Source organism: Zalophus californianus, chromosome 6 (assembly GCF_009762305.2).
Source record: "Zalophus californianus isolate mZalCal1 chromosome 6, mZalCal1.pri.v2, whole genome shotgun sequence".
NCBI lineage: Eukaryota > Metazoa > Chordata > Mammalia > Carnivora > Otariidae > Zalophus > Zalophus californianus.
The window spans coordinates 77,449,351-77,471,864 of record NC_045600.1 but is presented as its reverse complement, the minus strand read 5'-3'; the positions used below and the strand labels follow the sequence as shown (position 1 = coordinate 77,471,864).

General features: G+C 37.8%; 1 protein-coding gene across 2 annotated transcripts in view; it reads left to right on the top strand.

Moving 5' to 3' along the window:
• Positions 1 to 22,514, top strand: part of AQR (aquarius intron-binding spliceosomal factor) — a 113,174-nt gene that overhangs the window by 13,337 nt on the left and 77,323 nt on the right. For both annotated transcript variants that reach the window (XR_003516061.2, XM_027572737.1), the window contains exons 4-8: positions 199 to 234; positions 9,595 to 9,715; positions 12,225 to 12,365; positions 20,862 to 20,930; positions 22,005 to 22,105. Coding sequence is in view for 1 of the 2 variants with exons in the window: in XM_027572737.1 (XP_027428538.1) it covers positions 199 to 234; positions 9,595 to 9,715; positions 12,225 to 12,365; positions 20,862 to 20,930; positions 22,005 to 22,105 (468 nt within the window). In the remaining variant the exon portion in view is untranslated. The remainder of the gene's footprint in view (positions 1 to 198; positions 235 to 9,594; positions 9,716 to 12,224; positions 12,366 to 20,861; positions 20,931 to 22,004; positions 22,106 to 22,514) is intronic.

Sequence of the window (22,514 nt, the reverse complement as noted above, 5' to 3'; positions counted from 1 at the left end):
TTTAAAAATAAACTACCCTGACAAAATACAAAGAAAAAATATAAAAGCAAAATTAGCTTTTTTCAATGCATATTAAAATAAGATTCTGATATGTGGGTCCGTGTTAAAACAAGATTCCAAAAATGCATCTGCATTAATGACTCTGAAATATTTATATTTTCTGTTTAAACATTTTTATTATTTATTTTTATACTTTAGGTTTGCCATCAGAAAGATAATGCTCTTGGAATTTAGGTGAGTTAAAAGGCTTTACTTTGATAAGGTTAAAGATGATGTCAGATCTATATTGTCAGTATACCATAGAGATACCTGTATCATGTCTTTTTATTCTAGTATAGTTAACATACAGTGTTATATTAGGTTCACGTGCAATATAGTGATTCAGCAACTCCATACATTACTGGTGCTCATCTTGACAAGGGCACTCCTAAAAACCTGTCACCTATTTCACCCATCCCCCGACCCACCTACCTGTATCATCTTGAGCAAATCATCTATTCTCATAGCCTCAGTTCCACATCTGAAAATGTTAAGAATGAGTTTGGAGTTTACTATGTACTCAGATAACACCCAAGATGATGTGACAAGCCAGTGATATCTCTGAGGCATCCAGCAGAAACAAATATAAGGATACTCTGGAAGGATATGAATTCCAGTTGCATTGCAGAAAAATTCTTGTAGAACCCTGGCAAAGGTGAGTTCAGATTCCCTAATTACAAAGCATGTTAGGATAATAACTGTAAGCAAAAGTGAAAGGTGAAATGACATCAGAATTAGATCCCTACCCCACCCACCCAGGACCTTAGGTAATCTAAATTAAATTACCTATTTAATTAGGTAATTAAATAATTGATATACACCGTCAAATCATTATGTTTAAAGTTATTATAGGTATAAAAGAAGAAATTAAACATGGAACAAGATACTAAAAATGGATAGATTTGGGGAAAACAGAAATAAAAATTATTGAAATTTTAAAACTCAGTGGACAAATTAAATACAGGCACCTTGGAGATATTGCAGGTTCATTTCCAGACCACTGCAAAAAAGCAAGTCAAATGTATTTTTTTGGTTTCCTAGTGCATATAAAAGTTGTGTTTATACTATATTTTAGTCTGTTAAGTGTGCAACAGCATTATGTCTAAAAAAAACTATATGCCTTAATTTAAAAATACCTTATTGCTGAAAAATGCTAACCATCATCTGAGCTTTCAACAAGTTGTGATCATAAATCCTGGATTACCATAACAAATATAATAATCAAAAAGTTTGAAATATTCTTATTGCCAAATTCTTTGGTAATTCTTATTACCAAAATGTGACAGACATACAGTTAGCAAAAACTGTCGGGAGAAAAGGGTGCTAATAGACTTGGTCAATGTGGCATTGCCATAAACCTTCAATTTGTGAAAAATGCAACATCTGCAAAACTGAATAAAGCAAAGCACAGTAAAACAGCCTGGCCTGTGGTGGATTAGACACAGCTAAAGAGGGGATTATTGAACTGGAATATAGAAAATTAATTAGATAATAGCAAAGAGAAATAGAGATGAATAATATAAAAGGAAATTCAGAGATACAGAGGCAAAAATTATAAAGTCCAATAAGAATTTCAGAAGAGATTTAGGGAGAATGGAGGAGTAGCAATTTAGAAGAATGGTGGTTAAGAATTTTCTACAGTAGAAACATGAGTCTTTTAGATTCAGGAAGTACAATAATTCTGAGTAGAGCAACTGAAGACTAACAAAGACAGAGTGAAGATCTTATCTGCTGGAGGAAAAAAAAGACATTACTCAAGGAAGGATGCATAGATTAAGTGTAGATTTCTCAGTTGTAGTAATAGAGAATATAATAGAATGAGCCCAATACAAGAAAAAAAAAATCACTAACAACCCAGAAAGAATTGTATAACCAGCTAAACTGTCATAAAATAAATTTCAGACAGATAGATTAATACTAACAAACTTGCTGAGAGAGGTTTAAAAGTATATAATTCAGGAAAAAGGAATCTGAACTTGTAAGAAAGGAATGAAATGAAGTTTTGTGCATTTTATTTATGAAAGAGCACTCAGTGTCTTACTTGGAGCCTTTTGACCATCATTTTAAGTAAAATTCCACATATCCAGTTTCCTAGGTTCTTATAGTATTGCTAATGATAGACCCATGGATATACCGATGTGAGCATAAGAAGTAGAAAAATTACAGTGCTGTAGCAGAGTCTAAACCACTTAACTCTGTGGGTTTGTACATAGGTCTGCACACATGTATGTGAGTGATTGCAACATGCATGTGGAGTGATTTAATGTGGGAACAAAACACCTTGCTTTTTTTTTAATTGGTGTTTGAGAGTATTTTAACCCCAGTATGGTAATTCTTGCTTATAACTTGAATGATAAAAAAATAGCTAAGTTAGGGAGGAGGAGCAAGATGGCAGAGGAGTAGGAGACTAAATTTCGTCTGGTCCCAGGAATTCAGCCAGATAGGTATCAAACCATTCTGAACACCTACAAACTCAACAGGAGATCGAAGAAAAGAATAGCAGCAACTCTCTGAACAGAGAAGCAACCACTTTCTGGAAGCAGGGACCCAACAAGCGGCAGATCCAGGAGACTCCCCTTCCACCCCCGGGAGGAGCAGCGTGGGAGCACACTGCAGGAATCTCCTGGGTTTGGAGATTCCAAACAGGGTTGTGTGCCAGAGATAGAAATGCTGGGTCACAGGCCGGGTGAGCATGGAGTGTGGTGGGAGACCGGGGAGACAGGAGTGATTGACTGCTTTTCTCTGGGGGCTCCTGAGGAGTGGGGTCCCAAGGTGTCGTCTCCTCCTGGGTGGAGATTGGGAGGTCACCATTTTCTTCCTCATCCTCCAAAGCTGTATGGAAAGGGAACTAAAAGCTACTGAGAGCAGACCTGAGCAGATTACTTAGCCTGGCCCCTGGCAAGGGCAGGGCAATTTCACCTCAGGCAAAGACATTTGAGAATCACTGCAACAGGCCCCTCCCCCAGAAGATCACCAAGACCAGCCAGCCAAGATCAAGTTTACCGATCAATGAGAACGGCAGAACTCCAGCGCTAGGGGAATACTGCACACAGAATTCATGGCTTTTTTCCCCATGATTCTTTAGTCTTTCAAAGTTAATTTTTTTAATTTTCTTTTTTTTCTTTTTCTATTTTTTTTAATTTTTCTTTTTCCCTTTTTTAACCAACATCTTATCCTTTTTTTAAAATCTTTTTTGTTTTTCATTTTTAGAGTCATATTCTTTCTATTCCTTCATTATAGTTAACCTTATTTTTTGTGTATATATAAGTTGTTCTGTCTTAAAATTTGGGGATACAGTATCTTCTAACATACCAAAATATACTCTAAATCTCTAGTGTATGGCTTTGTTCTAATCTCCTGCCTGATCACATTCTCTCCCCTTTTTTTTTTAATTTTTCTTTCTTTTTCCAACCAACTTCTTATCAGTTCCTTTTATAAAGTCTTTTATAATTTTCATCTTTACAGTCATATTCCATCCCTTCATCGTATTTACCCTTATTTTTGTACATATACAAGTTTTTCTTTCTTTAAAATTTTGGGAGGCAGTGTCTTCTAACAGACCAAAATATGCCCAAAATCTAGTATGTGGCACTGATTTATTCACCAGCCTGATCATATTTGATCATATTCTTTTTTTTTTTTCTTTCCCTTTCTTTTCCCCCAGCTTTGGGTCTCTTCTGATTGGTTTAGTGTATATTTTTCTGGGGCTCTTGTTACCCTGTTAGCATTTTCTTCTCTCATTCATCTATTCTCCTCTGGACAAAATGACAAGATAGAAAAACTCACCTCAAAAAAAAGAACAAGAGGCAGTAATGACTGCCACAGATCTAATCAATATGGACATTAGTACAATGTCAGAACTAGAGTTCAGAATGACGATTATAAAGATACTAGCTAGGCTTGAAAAAAGCATGGAAGATACTATAGAAACCTTTTCTAGGGAAATAAAAGAACTAAAATCTAACCAAGTTGAAATCAAAAAGGCTATTAATGAGGTGCAAAAAAAAAATGGAGGCTCTAACTGCTAGGATAAGTGAGGCAGAAGAGAGAATTAGTGACATAGAAGACCAAATGATGGAGAATAAAAAAGCTGAGAAAAAGAGAGAGAGAAACAACTACAGGATCACGAGGACAGAATTTGAGAGATAAGTGATACCATAAGACAAAACAATATTAGAATAATTGGGATCCCAGAAGAAGAAGAAAGAGAGAGGGGCAGAAGGTATATTGGAGCAAATTATAGCAGAGAACTTCCCTAATTTGGGGAAGGAAACAGGCATCAAATTCCAGGAGGCACAGAGAACCCCCCTCAAAATCAATAGGTCAGCACCCTGACATCTAATAGTAAAACTCCCAAGTCTCAAACAAAGAGAAAATCCTGAAAGCAGCTTGGGACAAGAGGTCTGTAACCTACATTGGTAAAACAGATTTGCAGCACACCTATCCACCGAGACCTGGCAGGCCAGAAAGGATTGGCATGATATATTCAGAGCTCTAAACGAGAAAAATATGCAGCCAAGAATACTATATCCAGCTAGGCTGTCATTGAAAATAGAAGGAGAGATAAAAAGCTTCCAGGACAAACAAAAACTAAAAGAATTTGCAAACACCAAACCAGCCTTCAAGAAATATTGAAAGGGGTCCTCTAAGCAAAGAGAGAGCCTAAAAGTGACATAGACCAGAAAGGAATAGAGACAATATACAGTAACAGTCACCTTACAGGCAATACAGTGACACTAAATTCATATTTTTCAGTAGTTACCCTGAATGTAAATGGGCCAAATGCCCCAATCAAAAGACACAGGGTATCAGATTGCATAAAAAAACAAGACCCATTGATATGCTGTCTGCAAGAGCCTCATTTTAGCCCCAAAGACACCTCCAGATTGAAAGGGAGGGGATGGAAAACCATTTACCATGCTAATGGACATCAAAAGAAAGCTGGGGTGGCAGTCCTTATGTCAGACAAATTAGATTTTAAAACAAAGACTGTAATAAGAGATGAGGAAGGACACTATATCTTACTTAAAGGGTCTATCCAACAAGAAGATCTAATAATTGTAAATATCTATGCCCCTAACATGGAAGCATCTAGTTATATAAGCCAATTAATAACAAAATCAAAGAAACACATTGACAACAATACAGTAGTAGTAGGGGACTTTAACACCCCCCTCACTGAAATGGACAGATCATCTAAGCAAAAGATCAACAGGAAAATAAAGGCTTTAAATGACACACTGGACCAAATGGACTTTACAGATAAATTCAGAACATTCCATCCCAAAGCAACAGAATACACATTCTTCTCTAGTGCCCATGGAACATTCTCCAGAATAGATCACATCCTAGCTCACAAATCAGGTCTCAACCGGTACCAAAAGACTGGGATCATTCCCTGCATATTTTCAGACCACAATGCTTTGAAACTAGAACTCAATCACAAGAGGAAAGTCGGAAAGAACTCAAATACATGGAGGCTAAAGAGCATCCTACTAAAGAATGAGTGGGTCAACCAGGAAATTAAAGAAGAATTTAAAAAAAATTCATAGACACAAATGAAAATGAAAACACAACTGTTTAAAATCTTAGGGATGCAGCAAAGGTGGTGTTAAGAGGAAAGTATATAGCAATACAAGCCTTTCTCAAGAAACAAGAAAGGTCTCAAATACACAACCTAACCCTGCACCTAAAGGAGCTAGAGAAAGAACAGCAAATAAAGCCTAAACCCAGCAGAAGAGAAATAATCAGAGCAGAAATCAATGAAGTAGAAACCATAAGACAGGAGAACAGATCAACGAACTAGGAGCTGGTTCTTTGAAAGAATTAATAACATTGATAAATCCCTAGCCAGACTTATCAAAAAGAAAAGAGAACACAAATAAATAAAATTGTGACTGAAAGAGGAAAGATCACAACCAACACCAAAGAAATACAAACAATTATAAGAACATATGAGCAACTATATGCCAGTAAATTAGATAATCTGGGAGAAATGGATGCATTCCTAGAGATGTATAAACTACCAAAACTGAATCAGGAAGAAATAGAAAACCTGAACAGACCCATAACCACTAAGGAAATTGAAGCAGTAATCAAAAATCTCCCAACAAACACAAGTCGTGGTTGATAGCTTCCCACAGGAATTCTACTAGACATTTAAAGGAGCGTCAGTACCTATTCTTTTCAACCTGTTCCAAAAAATAGAAATGGAAGGAAAACTTCCATACTCATTCTACAAAGCCAGCATTACCTTGATTCCAAAACCAAAGACCCGACTAAGAAGGAGAATTACAGACCAATATCCCTGATGAACATGGGTGCAAAAATTCTCACCAAAATACTAGCCAGTAGGATCCAGCAGTACATTAAAAGAATTATTCACCACGACCAAGCGGGATTTATTCCTGGCCTGCAAGGTTGGTTCAACATCCACAAATCAATCACCAATGTGATACAATACATTAATAAAAGAAAGAACAAGAACCATATGATCCTCTCAATAGATGCAGAAAAAGCACTTTGCAAAGTACAATATCCTTTCTTGATTAAAACTCTTCAGAGTGTAGGGATAGAGGGTACATACCTCAATATCATAAAAGCAATCTATGAAAAACCCACAGAAAATATCATCTCAATGGGGGAAAAACTGAGAGCTTTTCCCCTAAGGTCAGGAACATGACAGGGATGTCCACTATCACCACTGCTATTCAATATAGTACTAGAAGTCCTAGCCACAGCAATCAGACAACAAAAAGAAATCAAAGGCATCCAGATGGGCAGAGAAGAAGTCAAACTCTCACTCTTTGCAGATAATATGATACTTTATGTGGTAAACCCAAAAGACTCCACCCCAAAACTGCTAGAACTCATACAGGAATTCAGTAAGGTAGCACCGTATAAAATCAGTGCACAGAAATCAGTGGCATTCCTATACACCAACAACAAGACAGAAGAGAGACAAATGAAGGAGTCAATCCCATTTACAATTGCACCCAAAACCATAAGATACCTAGGATAAATCTAACCAAAGAGGCAAAGAATCTGTACTCAGAAAACTATAGAATACTCATGAAAGAAATTGAGGAAGACACAAAGAAATGGAAAAGCGTTCCATGCTCATGGATTGGAAGAACAAACATTGTGAAGATGTCAATGCTACCTAGAGCAATCTACACATATAATGCAATCACTATCAAAATACCATCAACTTTTTTCAAAGAAATGGAACAAATATTCCTAAAATTTGTATGGAACCAGAAAAGACCCCGAATAGCCACAGGAATGTTGAAAAAGAAAAGCAAAGCTGGTGGCATCGCAATTCCGGACTTTAGCTCTGTTACAAAGCTGTAATCATCAAGACAGTATGGTCCTGGCACAAAAACAGACACATAGATCAGTGGAACAAAATAGAGAGCCCAGAAATGGACCCCAGACTCTATGGTCAACTAATCTTTGGCAAAGCAGGAAAGAATGTCCAATGGCAAAAAGACAGTCTCTTCAACAAATGGTGTTGGGAAAATTGGACAGCCACATGCAGAAGAATGAAACTGGACCATTTCCTTACACCACCCACAAAAATAGACTCAAAATGGATGAAAGACCTCAATGTGAGACAGGAATCCATCAAAATCCTAGAGGAGAAAACAGGCAGCAACCTCTTCAACCTCAGCCGCAGCAACTTCTTCCTAGAAACTTCACCAAAGGCAAGGGAAGCAAGGGTAAAAATGAACTATTTGGGACTTCATCAAGGTAAAAAGCTTTTGCACAGCAAAGGAAACAGTCAATAAAACCAAAAGACAACTGACAGAATGGGAGAAGATATTTACAAATGACATATCAGATAAAGGGCTAGTATCCAAAATCTATAAAGAACTTATCAAACTCAACACCCAAAGAACAACTAATCCAATCAAGAAATGGGCAGAAGACATGGACAGACATTTCTGCAAAGAAGACATCCACATGGCTAACAGACACCTGAAAAAGTACTCAACATCGCTTGGCATCAGGGAAATCCAAACCAAAACCTTAATGAGATACCACCTCACACCAGTCAGAATGGCTAAAATTAAGAAGTCGGGAAACGACAGATGTTGGCGAGGATGTGGAGAAAGGGGAACCCTCCTACACTGTTGGTGGGAATGCAAGCTTGTGCAGCCACTCTGGAAAACGGTATGGAGGTTCCTCAAAAAGTTGAAAATAGAGCTACCCTATGGCCCAGCAATTGCACTACTGGGTATTTACCCCAAGGATACAAATGTAGTGATCTGAAGGGGTACGTGCACCCCAATGTTTATAGCAGCAATGTCCACAATAGCCAAACTATGGAAAGAGCCAAGATGTCCATCAACAGATGAATGGTTAAAGAAATACCATGGAATATTAATATCAGAAAACGAAATCTTGACATTTGCAACAACGTGGATGGTCTAGAGGTTATTTTGCTAAGCGAAATAAGTCAATCAGAGAGAGACAAGTATCATATGATCTCACTGATATGAGGAATTCTTTATCTCAGGAAACAAACTGAGGGTTGCTGGCCTGGTGGGAGGTGGGAGGGATGGGGTGGCTGGGTGATAGACATCGGGGAGGGTTTGTGCTATGGTGAGCGCTGTGAATTGTGTAAGACTGATGAATCACAGACCTGTACCTCTGAAACAAATAATACATTATATGTTAAAAAAAAAAAAGAAGAAGAAGAAGATAGTAGGACGGGAAAAATGAAGGGGGAGGAATCGGAGGGGGAGACGAACCATGAGAGACTATGGACTCTGAGAAACAAACTGAGGGTTTAGAGGGGAGGGGGTGGGAGGATAGGTTAGCCGGGTGATGGGTATTAAGGAGGGCACGTATTGAATGGAGCACTGGGTGTTATACGCAAACAGTGAATCATGGAACACTACATCAAAAACTAATGATGTAATGAATGGTGACTAACATAACATAGTAAAATAAAATTTAAAAAAAATAGCTAAGTTATGTTGTAGAAATCAGAAATACTTAAATTTATTAAGGAATATTTTCACCACACTCTTAAAATACAAATTTTGGTATCTTGAAGGGAAAATGCCAGTTACCTTGAAAACTGAATTATGTTGAATACCTAATAAGTATTAAAATGCTTCTTTTTATTAAGTCTCTTTCTTAGTTTATGGAAGTCACTTGGTCCTCATATGAGATAGTATTAATGTCTCAGATGCATTTATCTGCTAAAATTGCCCATAATATCATTTTGATTTTTTACTTCATAAAGAGTTTTAGATAAGGAATATCCCCAATGTTCTGAAAGTGAAAATTATGTTAGTAATCTTTGCTGTCTTCCTGCCTTAAAAGTTTAAACTCTTATTCTCCAAAGCTACAGTTATTATAAATAAATTGGTAGCAAATAGTGGTGACCTCGATTACAGGTAAATTTCTGAAGGATTTTCAAGTTATGTAGTTTTTAAAAAGTTTTCAGAAAGTTGTAGATAATCATGCTCTTCCAGGTGAGTGACATATTATAGTGCGTGGTGGTAACTAATGAAATATTCTGTGCTTTTTCACTCTTCACAGCCAGTATCTTGAAAATTACCTCTGGATGAATTATTCTCCAGAGGTGTCCAGCAAGGCCTATTTAATGTCAATCTGCTGTATGGTGAATGAGAAATTCAGAGAAAATGTCCCTGCATGGGAGGTAACAGATTTAAATTACTTCAGAGCTTTCATACTGTGTTTAAGCCATTAAAAAGTAGAACTTTTGACTGATAATAAATAACGCTTTTAGAACAGAACTTTGCCCAAAAATAAAGTGTTGAGAAGAAAATGGATATATGAAGAATACTGTTCTTTTTTGATTTCAATACTTTGTTCGAACTAATTTAGTATGAACCAAAAAATTATGAAAGTGAAATTATTTTTCTATTTTGTGCTTGAAATGAAGAATGTCATGAAGTATAAAGACTTTTTGTTTTGTTTTGTTTTGTTTTAAGATTTTTATTTTATTTATTTGAGAGAGAGCGAGCACAAGAAGGGCTAGGGTCAGAGGAAGAAGCAGACTCCCTGCCAAGCAAGGAGCCCGATGCCGGACTCGATTCCGGGACTCCGGGATCATGACCTGAGCCGAAGGCAGTCGTCTAACCAACTGAGCCACCCAGGCACCCCGAAGTATACTTTTCATCAGATTGAAATGAAGTTTATATTAAATAGCACAAATAGATAGTGCTCAAATGAGATATTTTTCAGTGTCCTTTTTCACAACAGGGAGTATATATTTATAGCTTTCCATACATAAAGTAGTGTTGCCAAAGTCAAGACAGATGTTTATATTGTAATTTCAATTTTTTCCTTATCCCCAATTTAGGATCTGCTTTTCCCTTTTTTTTTTTTTTTAAAGATTTTATTTATTTATTTGAGAGAGAGAATGAGAGATAGAGAGCACAAGAGGGAAGAGGGTCAGAGGGAGAAGCAGACTCCCTGCTGAGCAGGGAGCCCGATGTGGGACTCAATCCTGGGACGCCAGGATCATGACCTGAGCCAAAGGCAGTCGCTTAACCAACTGAGCCACCCAGGCGCCCGTGCTTTTCCCTTTTTGAAATTTCTAGTAGACTGACATTTTTTCTTTATGCTAGTTTAATAGAGGCTCGGTCAGTAGAGGTCCAAAATCTAGGTTCTCTTTGGCTGCCATAAAATGATCAGCTCATCAGCTTTTTTAAATGAAGAAAAGGCATGGGTACTTGTCATCTTTTTGTGGCAATGGTCTGTAAACTGAGGAAGTATTAAACTCTTTAAGATAAAACCATGGGCACGTCTCTTGGATATTCACTAAGAAAGAGCCATCTTTGGGCAGATTAGAGCCCAGGGTAAACTATGGGCTTTGTGTATTATTGAAAGATCCGGGGGATTTCTTGAAGTTGCTTCAAGCTACTATAGGAAGGGAGAGGGAAGATTTTTTGAGCTAAAGAATGACCTGATCATTTTGCATGTTATAAAGACCATTTTGGTGATTAGGACTTGAAGTAGAGAAATACAGATGAAGAGAAGAGGATACACAAAGATACAGAAAGTAGAATTGACTGGATTTCATAATTGAATAATTAATAGTAGGGAAGGGTGTTATTTTCGGTAACTTTCCAGGCTTGGGCAACTGAGTATAATAGATGATACTGCCATTTACCAAGATAGGTAGTAATAGAGGGTTGAGTAGTACTATGGAGGGTACAAAATTGTTGAATTGATTTTTGGACTTACTGAGTTTAAATTGCCTTTTGAATATCTAGATGAAATTGTCTAGTAGACAGAGGAATCCTGGGATGTAGAGTTAATGAGAGGATGTATATTTAGAATCATTAACATACGTTGTTAAAGTCAAGGGAGGGGGAAAAGAAGAATGAGGTTAGAACCCTAAAATACTGCTATGTACACAACAGAAGAAGAGGGGCCCTCAGCACATTGAAAAGGAGTAGGGGGTTGGACAGCCGCAAGAGCCTCAGGGTCGTCCTGGGGGTGGAAGCCTGCTGTAGAGAAGTAAGTGTAAACAACTAGTGTAGACCACACATTTGGAGCACTTCTGAAAGAAGAAAAAAGGGGAGGTAGGTCACAGGGAAGCTTGAATATATTACATTGTTTACTTTTTATATATTAACTTGGATGTTAAGAGTAAAGAGCTAATATAAAGCAGGAGCCACTGTCCTTGAGATTAGTTAGTGGGAAACTAATTTTTGCTAAAGATGTTTCTTTTTCTTAAGTTAGAAGAATTAAAACATTTCAGATCCTTAGAAAACAAACACTAAGTTAAATGTGAGCATAATCCATAAAAGAAAAAATAAAGGAAGTAAAACCATTATTTTAGGGATACCTGGCTGGCTCAGTCAGTAGAGCGTGAAACTCTAGATCTTGGAGTCATGAGTTCAAGCCCCCATGTTCGGCATAGAGATTACTTAAAAAAAAAAAAGAAAAAAATATTTTTTTAAAAACACACACACAAAACATTATTTTATTAGGTAAAGGTTGCTACAACTCTTTCATGATCTTGCCAGAAACCTATATTTGACTTGCTACCATTAATTATAAGTAAGCAAATAATCTTGTTTGTAATTATTTGGTTTTGTTAATAGATTCCTAAAGAGTCTACTGATGTTTGTTTAAGGGAGAAAAAGTGGAGAGCAAGCCATTTCAAAATAAATTTTTATTATTTCTCTTTTCAGACTTTTAAGAAGAAGCCAGACCACTTCCCATTTTTTTTTAAATGTATCTTGAAAGCAGCATTAGCTGAAACCGATGGTGAATTTTCACTCCATGAACAGACGGTCTTACTGCTTTTTCTTGATCATTGCTTCAATAGTTTGGTAATTTTACTTTATCTTTGGGGAAAACTTTAACATTTTCTTGTTTTTTAAGTTGAACATAAATGAAATTACCTCTATAGCCAACTCTTCATCCATGGTAATAGGGATGGAGGATAATGCCAAAAGCTTAATTTCAGTCACTTCTCAATAAAAACATTTTAGAAGATCCATTCACTTTTAAAATAGATTTGAACTGGATCTCCTTTTTTCTATCTATACTCTTTTTTTTTTTTTTTAATTTTTTATTGTTATGTTAATCACCATATATTACATCATTAGTTTTTGGTGCAGTGTTCCATGATTCATTGTTTGTTCATAACACCCAGTGCTCCATGCAGAACGTGCCCTCCTCAATACCCATCACCAGGCTAACCCATCCCCCTACCCCCCTCCCCTCTAGAACCCTCAGTTTGTTTTTCAGAGTCCATCATCTCTCATGCTTCGTCTCCCCCTCTGACATACTCCCCTTTTCTTCCTCTCCTGTTATCTTCTTCTTTTTCTTTTTTCTTAAAATATGTTGCATTATTTGTTTCAGAAGTACAGATCTGTGATTCAACAGTCTTGCACAATTCACAGCGCTCACCGTAGCACATACCCTCCCCAATATCTATCATCCAGCCACCCCATCCCTCCCACCCCCAACCACTCCAGTAACACTCAGTTTCTTTCCTGAGATTAAGAATTCCTCATATCAGTGAGGTCATGTGATACATGTCTTTCTCTGATTGACTTATTTCACTCAGCATAACACCCTCCAGTTCCATCCACGTCGTTGCAAATGGCAAGATCTCATTCCTTTTGATGGCTGCATAATATTCCATTGTGTATATATACCACATCTTCTTTATCCATTCATCTGTCGATGGGCATCTTGGCTCTTTCCACAGTTTGGCTATGGTGGACATTGCTGCTATAAACATTGGGGTACATGTACCCCTTCGGGTCCCTACATTTGTATCTTTGTGGTAAATACCCAGTAGTGCAATTGCTGGATCGAACGGTAGCTCTAATTTCAACTGTTTGAGGAACCTCCATACTGTTTTCCAGAGGGGTTGCACCAGCTTGCATTCCCACCAACAGTGTAGGAGGGTTCCCCTTTCTCCACATCCCCGCCAACATCTGTCGTTCCCTGACTTGTTAATTTTAGCCATTCTGACGGGTGTGAGGTGGTATCTCATTGAGGTTTTGATTTGGATTTCCCTGATGCCAAGCGATGTTGAGCACTTTTTCATGTGCCTGTTGGCCATTTGGATGTCTTCTTTGGAGAAATGTCTGTTCATGTCTTCTGCCCATTTCTTGATTGGATTATTTGTTCTTTGAGTGTTGAGTTTGATAAGTTCTTTATAGATTTTGGATACTAGCCCTTTATCTGATACGTCATTTGCAAATATTTTCTCCCATTCTGTCGGTTGTCTTTTGGTTTTGTGGACTGTTTCTTTTGCTGTGCAGAAGCTTTTTATCTTGATGAAATCCCAATAGTTCATTTTTGCCCTGGCTTCCCGTGCCTTTGGCGATGTTTCTAGGAAGAAGTTGCTGCGGCTAAGGTCGAAAAGGTTGCTACCTGTGTTCTCCTTTAGGATTTGGATGGACTCCTGTCTCACGTTTAAGTCTTTCAACCATTTGGAGTCTATTTTTGTGTGTGGTGTAAGGAAATGGTCCAGTTTCATTCTTCTGCATGTGGCTGTCCAATTTTCCCAACACCATTTGTTGAAGAGACTGTCTTTTTTCCATTGGACATTCTTTCCTGCTTTGTCAAAAATAAGTTGACCATAGAGTTGAGGGTCCATTTCTGGGCTCTCAATTCTGTTCCATTGATCTATGTGTCTGTTTTTGTGCCAGTACCATACTGTCTTGATGATGACAGCTTTGTAATAGAGCTGGAAGTCCGGAATTGTGATGCCACCAGCTTTGCTTTTCTTTTTCAGTATTCCTCTGGCTATTCTGGGTCTCTTCTGGTTCCATACAAATTTTAGGATTATTTGTTCCATTTCTTTGAAAAAAGTGGATGGTATTTTGATGGGGATTGCATTGAATGTGTAGATTGCTCTAGGTAGCATTGACATCTTCACAATGTTGATTCTCCCAATCCATGAGCATGGAACGTTTTTCCATTTCTTTGTGTCTTCTTCAATTTCTTTCCTGAGTATTTTATAGTTTTCTGAGTACAGATCCTTTGCCTCTTTGGTTAGATTTATTCCTAGGTATCTAATGGTTTTGGGTGCAATTGTAAATGGGATAGACTCCTTGATTTGTCTCTCTTCTGTCTTGTTGTTGGTGTATAGGAATGCCACTGATTTCTGTGCATTGATTTTATATCCTGCTACTTTACTGAATTCCTGTATGAGTTCTAGCAGTTTTGGGGTGGAGTCTTTTGGGTTTTCCACATACAGTATCATATCATCTGCAAAGAGTGAGAGTTTGACTTCCTCTTTGCCGATTTGGATGCCTTTGATTTCTTTTTGTTGTCTGATTGCTGTGGCTAGGACTTCTAATACTATGTTGAATAGCAGTGGTGAGAGTGGACATCCCTGCCGCGTTCCTGACCTTAGGGGAAAAGCTCTCAGCCTTTCCCCATTGAGAATGATATTCGCTGTAGGTTTTTCGTAGATGGCTTTTATGATATTGAGGTATGTACCCTCTATCCCTATACTCTGAAGAGTTTTGATCAAGAAAGGATGTTGTACTTTGTCAAATGCTTTTTCTGCATCTATTGAGAGGATCATATGATTCTTGTTCTTTCTTTTGTTAATGTATTGTATCACGTTGATTGATTTGCGGATGTTGAACCAGCCTTGCAGCCCAGGAATAAATCCCACTTGGTCGTGGTGAATAATCCTTTTAATGTACTGTTGGATCCTATTGGCTAGTATTTTGGTGAGAATTTTTGCATCCATGTTCATCAAGGATATTGGTCTGTAATTCTCTTTTTTGATGGGGTCTTTGTCTGGTTTTGGGATCAAGGTAATGCTGGCCTCATAAAATGAGTTTGGAAGTTTCCCTTCCATTTCTATTTTTTGGAACAGTTTCAGGAGAATAGGTATTAATTCTTCTTGAAATGTCTGATAGAATTCCCCTGGGAAGCCATCTGGCCCTGGGCTTTTGTTTCTTGGGAGATTTTTGATGACTGTTTCAATTTCCGTAGTGGTTATAGGTCTGTTCAGGTTTTCTATTTCTTCCTGGTTCAATTTTGGTAGTTGATACATCTCTAGGAATGCACCCATTTCTTCCAGGTTATCTAATTTGCTGGCATAGAGTTGCTCATAATATGTTCTTATAATTGTTTGTATTTCTTTGGTGTTGCTTGTGATCTCTCCTCTTTCATTCATGATTTTGTTGATTTGGGTCATTTCTCTTTTCTTTTTGATCAGTCTGGCCAGGGGTTTATCAATCTTGTTAATTCTTTCAAAGAACCAGCTCCTAGTTTCGTTGATCTGTTCTACTGTTCTTTTGGTTTCTAGTTCATTGATTTCTGCTCTGATCTTTATGATTTCTCTTCTCCTGCTGGGTTTAGGCTTTCTTTGCTGTTCTTTCTCCAGCTCCTTTAGATGTAGGGTTAGGTTGTGTATTTGAGACCTTTCTTGTTTCTTGAGAAAGGCTTGTATTGCTATATACTTTCCTCTCAGGACTGCCTTTGCTGTATCCCAAAGATTTTGAACAGTTGTGTTTTCATTTTCATTGGTTTCCATGAATTTTTTTAATTCTTCTTTAATTTCTTGGTTGACCCATTCATTCTTTAGTAGGATGCTCTTTAGCCTCCATGTATTTGAGTTCTTTCCGACTTTCCTCTTGTGGTTGAGTTCTAGTTTCAAAGCATTGTGGTCTGAAAATATGCAGGGAATGATCCCAATCTTTTGGTACCGATTGAGACCTGATTTGTGACCTAGGATGTGATCAATTCTGGAGAATGTTCCATGGGCACTAGAGAAGAATGTGTATTCCGTTGCTTTGGGATGGAATGTTCTGAATATGTCTGTGAAGTCCATTTGGTCCAGTGTGTCATTTAACGTCTTTATTTCCTTGTTGATCTTTTGCTTAGATGATCTGTCCATTTCAGTCAGGGGGGTGTTAAAATCCCCCACTATTATTGTATTGTTGTCAATGTGTTTCTTTGCTTTTGTTATTAATTGGCTTATATAATTGGCTGCTCCCATGTTCGGGGCATAGATATTTACAATTGTTAGATCTTCTTGTTGGATAGACCCTTTAAGTAGGATATAGTGTCCTTCCTCATCTCTTATTATAGTCTTTGTTTTAAAATCTAGTTTGTCTGATATAAGGATTGCCACCCCAGCTTTCTTTTGGTGTCCATTAGCATGGTAAATGGTTTTCCACCCCCTCACTTTCAATCTGGGGGTGTCTTTGGGTGTAAAATGAGTCTCTTGCAGACAGCATATTGATGGGTCTTGTTTTTTAATCCAATCTGATAGCCTGTGTCTTTTGATTGGGGCATTGAGCCCATTTACATTCAGGGTAACTATTGAAAGGTATGAATTTACTGCCATTGTATTACCTGTAAGGTGACTGTTAACTGTCTGTTGTCTGTGTTCGTTTCTGCTCTTTGCTGCTTTTAGGTTCTCTCTTTGCTTAGAGGACCCCTCTCAATATTTCTTGGAGGGCTGGTTTCGTGTTTGCAAATTCTTTGAGTTTTTGTTTGTTCTGGAAGCTTTTGATCTCTCCTTCTATTTTCAATGATAGCCTAGCTGGATATAGTATTCTTGGCTGCATATTTTTCTCGTTTAGTGCTCTGAAGATATCTTGCCAGTCCTTTCTGGCCTGCCAGGTCTCTGTGGATAGGTCTGTTGCCAATCTAATGTTTCTACCATTGTAGGTTACATATCTCTTCTCCCGAGCTGCTTTCAGGATTTTCTCTTTGTCTCTGAGACTCGTAAGTTTTACTATTAGATGTCGGGGTGTTGACCTATTTTTATTGATTTTGAGAGGGGTTCTCTGTGCCTCCTGGATTTTAATGCCTGTTTCCTTCCTCACATTAGGGAAGTTCTCTGCTATAATTTGCTCCAATATACCTTCTGCCCCTCTCTCTCTCTCTTCTTCTTCTGGGATCCCAATTATTCTAATGTTGTTTCGTCTTATCGTATCACTTATCTCTCGAATTCTGCCCTCGTGATCCTGTAGTTGTTTCTCTCTCTTTTTCTCAGCCTCTTTATTTTCTATCATTTGGTCTTCTATATCGCTGATTCTCTCTTCTGCCTCATTTATCCTAGCATTTAGTGCCCCCATTTTTGATTGCACCTCATCAATAGCCTTTTTGATTTCGATTTGGTTAGATTTTAGTTCTTTTATTTCTCCAGAAAGGGTTTCTCTAATAACTTCCACGCTTTTTTCAAGCCCAGCTAGTATCTTTAAAGTCATGATTCTGAACTCTAGGTCCGACATCGTACTAATGTCCGTATTGAGTAGGTCCCTGGCTGACGGTACTACCTCTTGTTCTTTTTGCTGAGGTGATTTCTTTCGTCTTGTCATTTTGTCCAGAGGAGAATAGATGAATGAGAGAACAAAAGGCTAACAGGTTTACTACGTCCCCAGCAAATATACTGTATACAAATCAGAAAAGACCTGAAACCAGGGGAAAAGAAAGGGAAAGAAAGAAAAAAGAAAGAGAAAAAGAAAAAAAAAAGGAAAAAAAGATAAAAACAAAAACAAAACAATTCAAAAAAGGCAGAATATGATCAAATATGATCAGGCTAGTGCATAGATCAGTGCCACACACTAGATTTTGGGCGTATTTTGGTCTGTTAGAAAAAAGTGCCTCCTAAAATTTTAAAGGAAGAAAGACATATATGTACAAAATAAGGGTTGATACAATGAAGGGATGGAAGATGACTGTAAAGATGAAAATTATAAAAGATTTTATAAAAGGACTTGGTAAGATAAGTTGTTTGAAAAAAGAAAGAAGATTTAAGGAAAAAAAAAAAAGGAAAAAGGGAGAGAATGTGATCAGGCAGGAGACTAGAACAAAGCCATACACTAGTGATTTAGGGTATATTTTGATCTGTTAGAAGAAACTGTACCTCAAAATTTTAAAGAGAGAACAACTTATATATATATGCCAAAAACAAGGATAACTACTATGAAGGGATAAAATATGACTCTAAAAATGAAAAAAAAAAAATGTTTTTTTTTTTTAAAAAAAAGGGATTTATAAGATGTTGGTTGAAAAAGGGAAAAAGAAAAATAAAAAAAAGTCAACAAAAATTAACTTTGATGAAATAATGAATCATGGTAAAAAAAAAAAAAAAAAAAAAGAAGCCATGAATCTATGTGCAGTATTCCCCTAGCGCTGGAGTTCTCCTATTCTCCTTGATCGATCAACTTGGTCTTGGCTTGCTGGCTGTTTGTGTTGATCTTCTGGGGGAGGGGCCTGTTGCTGTGGTTTCCAAATGTCTTTGCCGGAGGCGGAATTGCCCCGCCCTTGTCGGTCCGGGCTAAGGAAGCTGCTCCAGTTTGCTCTCAGGAGCTTTTGTTCCCTGCAAGCTCTCGGTACAGCTTTGGAGGACCAGGGCGAGAATGGCGGCCTCCCAGTCTCCGCCCGGAGGAGCCGAGAACTCGGGGCCCCACTCCTCAGTGCGCCCCCAGAGAAAAGCAGTCACTCCCGTGTCCCCGGTCTCTGGCCGCACTCCGTGCTCACCCGGCCTGTGATCGAGCGTTGCTATCTCTGGCACCCGACCCCGCTCGGAGTCTCCAAACCCAGCAGATCCCTGCAGTGCGTTCCCGCACCGCTCCTCCCCGGGAAGGAAGGGGAGTCTCCCCGGATCTGCTGCTTTTTGGGTCCTTGCTGGGGGAGCCGTGCCCCGACTGGGCCGCAGATCACAGTTTATGGCAACCCCGAGCTGAGAGCCCGCGACTCTGCTCCGTATCTGCAGCCGCTTCCCCGCCCCGACACCTGGGAGCTCTGCCGCACTCAGGCACCCCCGGTCTCTCTGTGGCCCCAAGGGTCCTGAGACCACACTGTCCCGGGAGGATTCCACCCCCCGCTTAGCCACTGCAGCGACGTCCCTCCGCCGAGCCAACTTTTAAAAGGTCCGATTTTGTGCTCCGCGGCTCTAGCACTTGCCAGAAGCGGCCGGCGGAGGCCCCTCCCCCGCCGTTTATCCTCCCGAATATCGCCTCAGATTCACTTCTCCGCACGTCCTACCTTCCAGTAAGTGGTCGCTTCTCTGTTCAGAGAGTTGTTGCTACTCTCCTGTTCGATCTCCTGTTGAGTTCGTAGGTGTTCAGAATGGTTTGATCCCTATTCAGCTGAATTCCTGAGACCAGACAAAATCTAGGTCTCCTACTCCTCCGCCATCTTGCTCCGCCCCCCTTTCTATCTATACTCTTAAGAAAAATGATAATCAGAACTGAAATTCTCCAAAGGTAGAGCATCATCGAGTCTGGCCAGTATGAACTTTGAGTAATGAGATCTGTGCCACAGTTGCACACAGAAACTAGCTTTATTACTTTTCAGGCATGCTTCATGCACAGGCTGCCAGGTCAGCAGGAGAGTTATGTTTTGAGTTGACTGGTTAGGGGCAGTTGTGGATGATCTTTGAAAATCTCCTGGGTTGTGTATGACACATTTTCATCCTTCATAAGAGTATCTTTGAAAGAATTAAATATTTACAGTAATTAATATTTCATTTGCACTTCTCTACTGTGGTTAAGTGAAGGTCTGTGCCTCTGAACTGACAGTGCATTAGACCCATGCAATGCATGGGGTTCTTTCATCTTAAGACTGGATGTTGATAGATGGATGGTTATTACTTGTTGTATTACTTGAGGTACTACCTCGTATGAATCTTGTAAAGGCATTAAAAAAAGATTAATGAAGCCCTGAGTTGATGCCACTATTACCTCCTTAACATTTATTAAACTACACAATGCAAATGTAAATATAAACGTGATTCTTTGTCAGAAATTGAACAAAAAAAGATTTATTTAGTATTAGTAGCTTGATGCTAGGTTTGGTTAACTTAAAAGCTAGTCTATTATTGAAATACTTTATATTTTTCAATATGCCATCAGTTCTCATTACTTGAGGTAGTTAGGTCTATGAAGTAGTTGCAAACACTGAATTGGCTAAAACTGAACCATTGCTCCTAGGGAAAATACAGGCTTAGGAGCCTACAAGCCTACAGTCACAACATTTTCATCAGTCGATCAATACATAATCTTGTTTTATGTGTTTCTGTTTAAAGACACCTTACGTAATAACATATTGTTGATTTATTAACCTTGAACTCATGGCCAACAGCACTGTAACTGAAGTCTAAACAAACCTTATGTAACACACATATTTTCTCCATAAGGCACATCACAGGCTTCTTTGCACATAGGAACACTAACCAGCACTTCAAGTCCTTAATATGAAATATTAAAATATCATTAATTTGAAAGTATTAGTGGCATGTTTCACTGCAGGTAGTATATTCCTTATGTAAAGATTTAAGTTAAAATACTGGTGTGCTTATATATTTGTTTTCTTTGTGCCGTAAACAGGAAGTAGACTTGATACGGAGTCAAGTACAGCAGCTTATCTCCCTCCCAATGTGGATGGGCTTACAGCCTGTAAGTATCTAATTTCAGAAACTTATGTATATATGTGTTATATAGGTGGATGTAGCTTTAATATGGATATAAAATGGTAACTAAAAATCCCCTTTCCTGCTTAGAAAATATATTTAATTTACTATGCACGAACTTATCCTACAAGTAGTTTTTTTAATTTTAAAGTTTTTATGTATAAGCTAATAGATCTTTCACCTAATGCCATTATTATGAGATAAAATAAGGTAATATTTATTGAGCTCATAAAGAAAGGGTTAATTTAGCAAAATGTGGTTATTATTTCATGTGTGTCTTTGGATGAGACTAAATACAGACTTGAATTTTTTATTTCCTTAGATTAGAATGTACACACAGTTATAGGAGAAGGTCTAGATCATGTTCAATATTAATGACTTCATTTTTTCTTTCATCAAATCCTTATTAGATCATATGTGTCACTATCAAAACCAAATTAATTGTCATCTTGGGGAATAAAATTATAACTGTCAAATTTCAGGATAAATAATAAGTTTACTGAAAATTCCATTTCCTGCGTATGGGGTTTTTGCACACAGCCAGATATGCAGGCTTATTCATAGGTACCAGCTGATGGTGATAAAAACAGACTTATATAAATAATGCTAAGTTAAAACTGATACGTACCATTAGAAAGAATATAGTCATGTGGACATTTCCTTGTTTACTTGTGACAGCTGTTTCTATGTTCAATGTTTCAGACTCATTTTTCAAATTTCAGTGATTATACTAATAAGTGTTAATGCTCTAATTTTTCATACTTAAAGCCTTAATTTTAGAAATAAGAAAGAAATTTAATTGATTATTGAGCTTAAGACCTTGACAAGAAAAGGCAGTTATTATTATTTTTTTCTTGTTATTATTAACAATTACTGGAATTGAGAACAGTTTCTCAAAATAGAGTTATTAGTTTCTCAGTTTTCAGGTTTTATCATGTTGCTTTCAGGTTTTATTCCATTGTGTATCCACACATTAGAAAACTAGCTAATAGTGGATCTAATTTTTATCCTTGTAAACTTGGAGATTACTGGTGATTTTAAAGCACATTCATTCTTTCAGGCACGATTGGAATTAGAATTAAAGAAGACACCTAAGCTAAGAAAGTTCTGGAACTTGATTAAAAAGAATGATGAAAAGATGGATCCAGAAGCAAGAGAACAGTATGTTGCCAAAGCTTTGTTCCATGTTGGTTTGTTACACTGGTTGTGAGTCTTAGATGATATTGGCTGGTTTGTTGTTTCCTTTATATAAGGCTGAACCAAATAAATAAGAAGTGCTTTTACTATCATAGGAATATTTTTCATAAAGATCTGAAGGGAAAACCACAGCATCAACATGTTTTTCTTCTTCTCTTCTGCCTGCCCCAGTGATAAGTATATCACTGATCTTCTGTCTGCCTATTGGCCATAGTTTGTCTGTCATGGATGATTCTTGATTTTCTCCACAATCTTCAGGCTGTCAATCCAACTTTTCTTTCTTTTTCTTACTCTCTTATTCTTAACAATGATTTTTATACATTTCAACCATCATTCATTCATTCAACAAATAGTGAATGTTTCTATTTTTGCC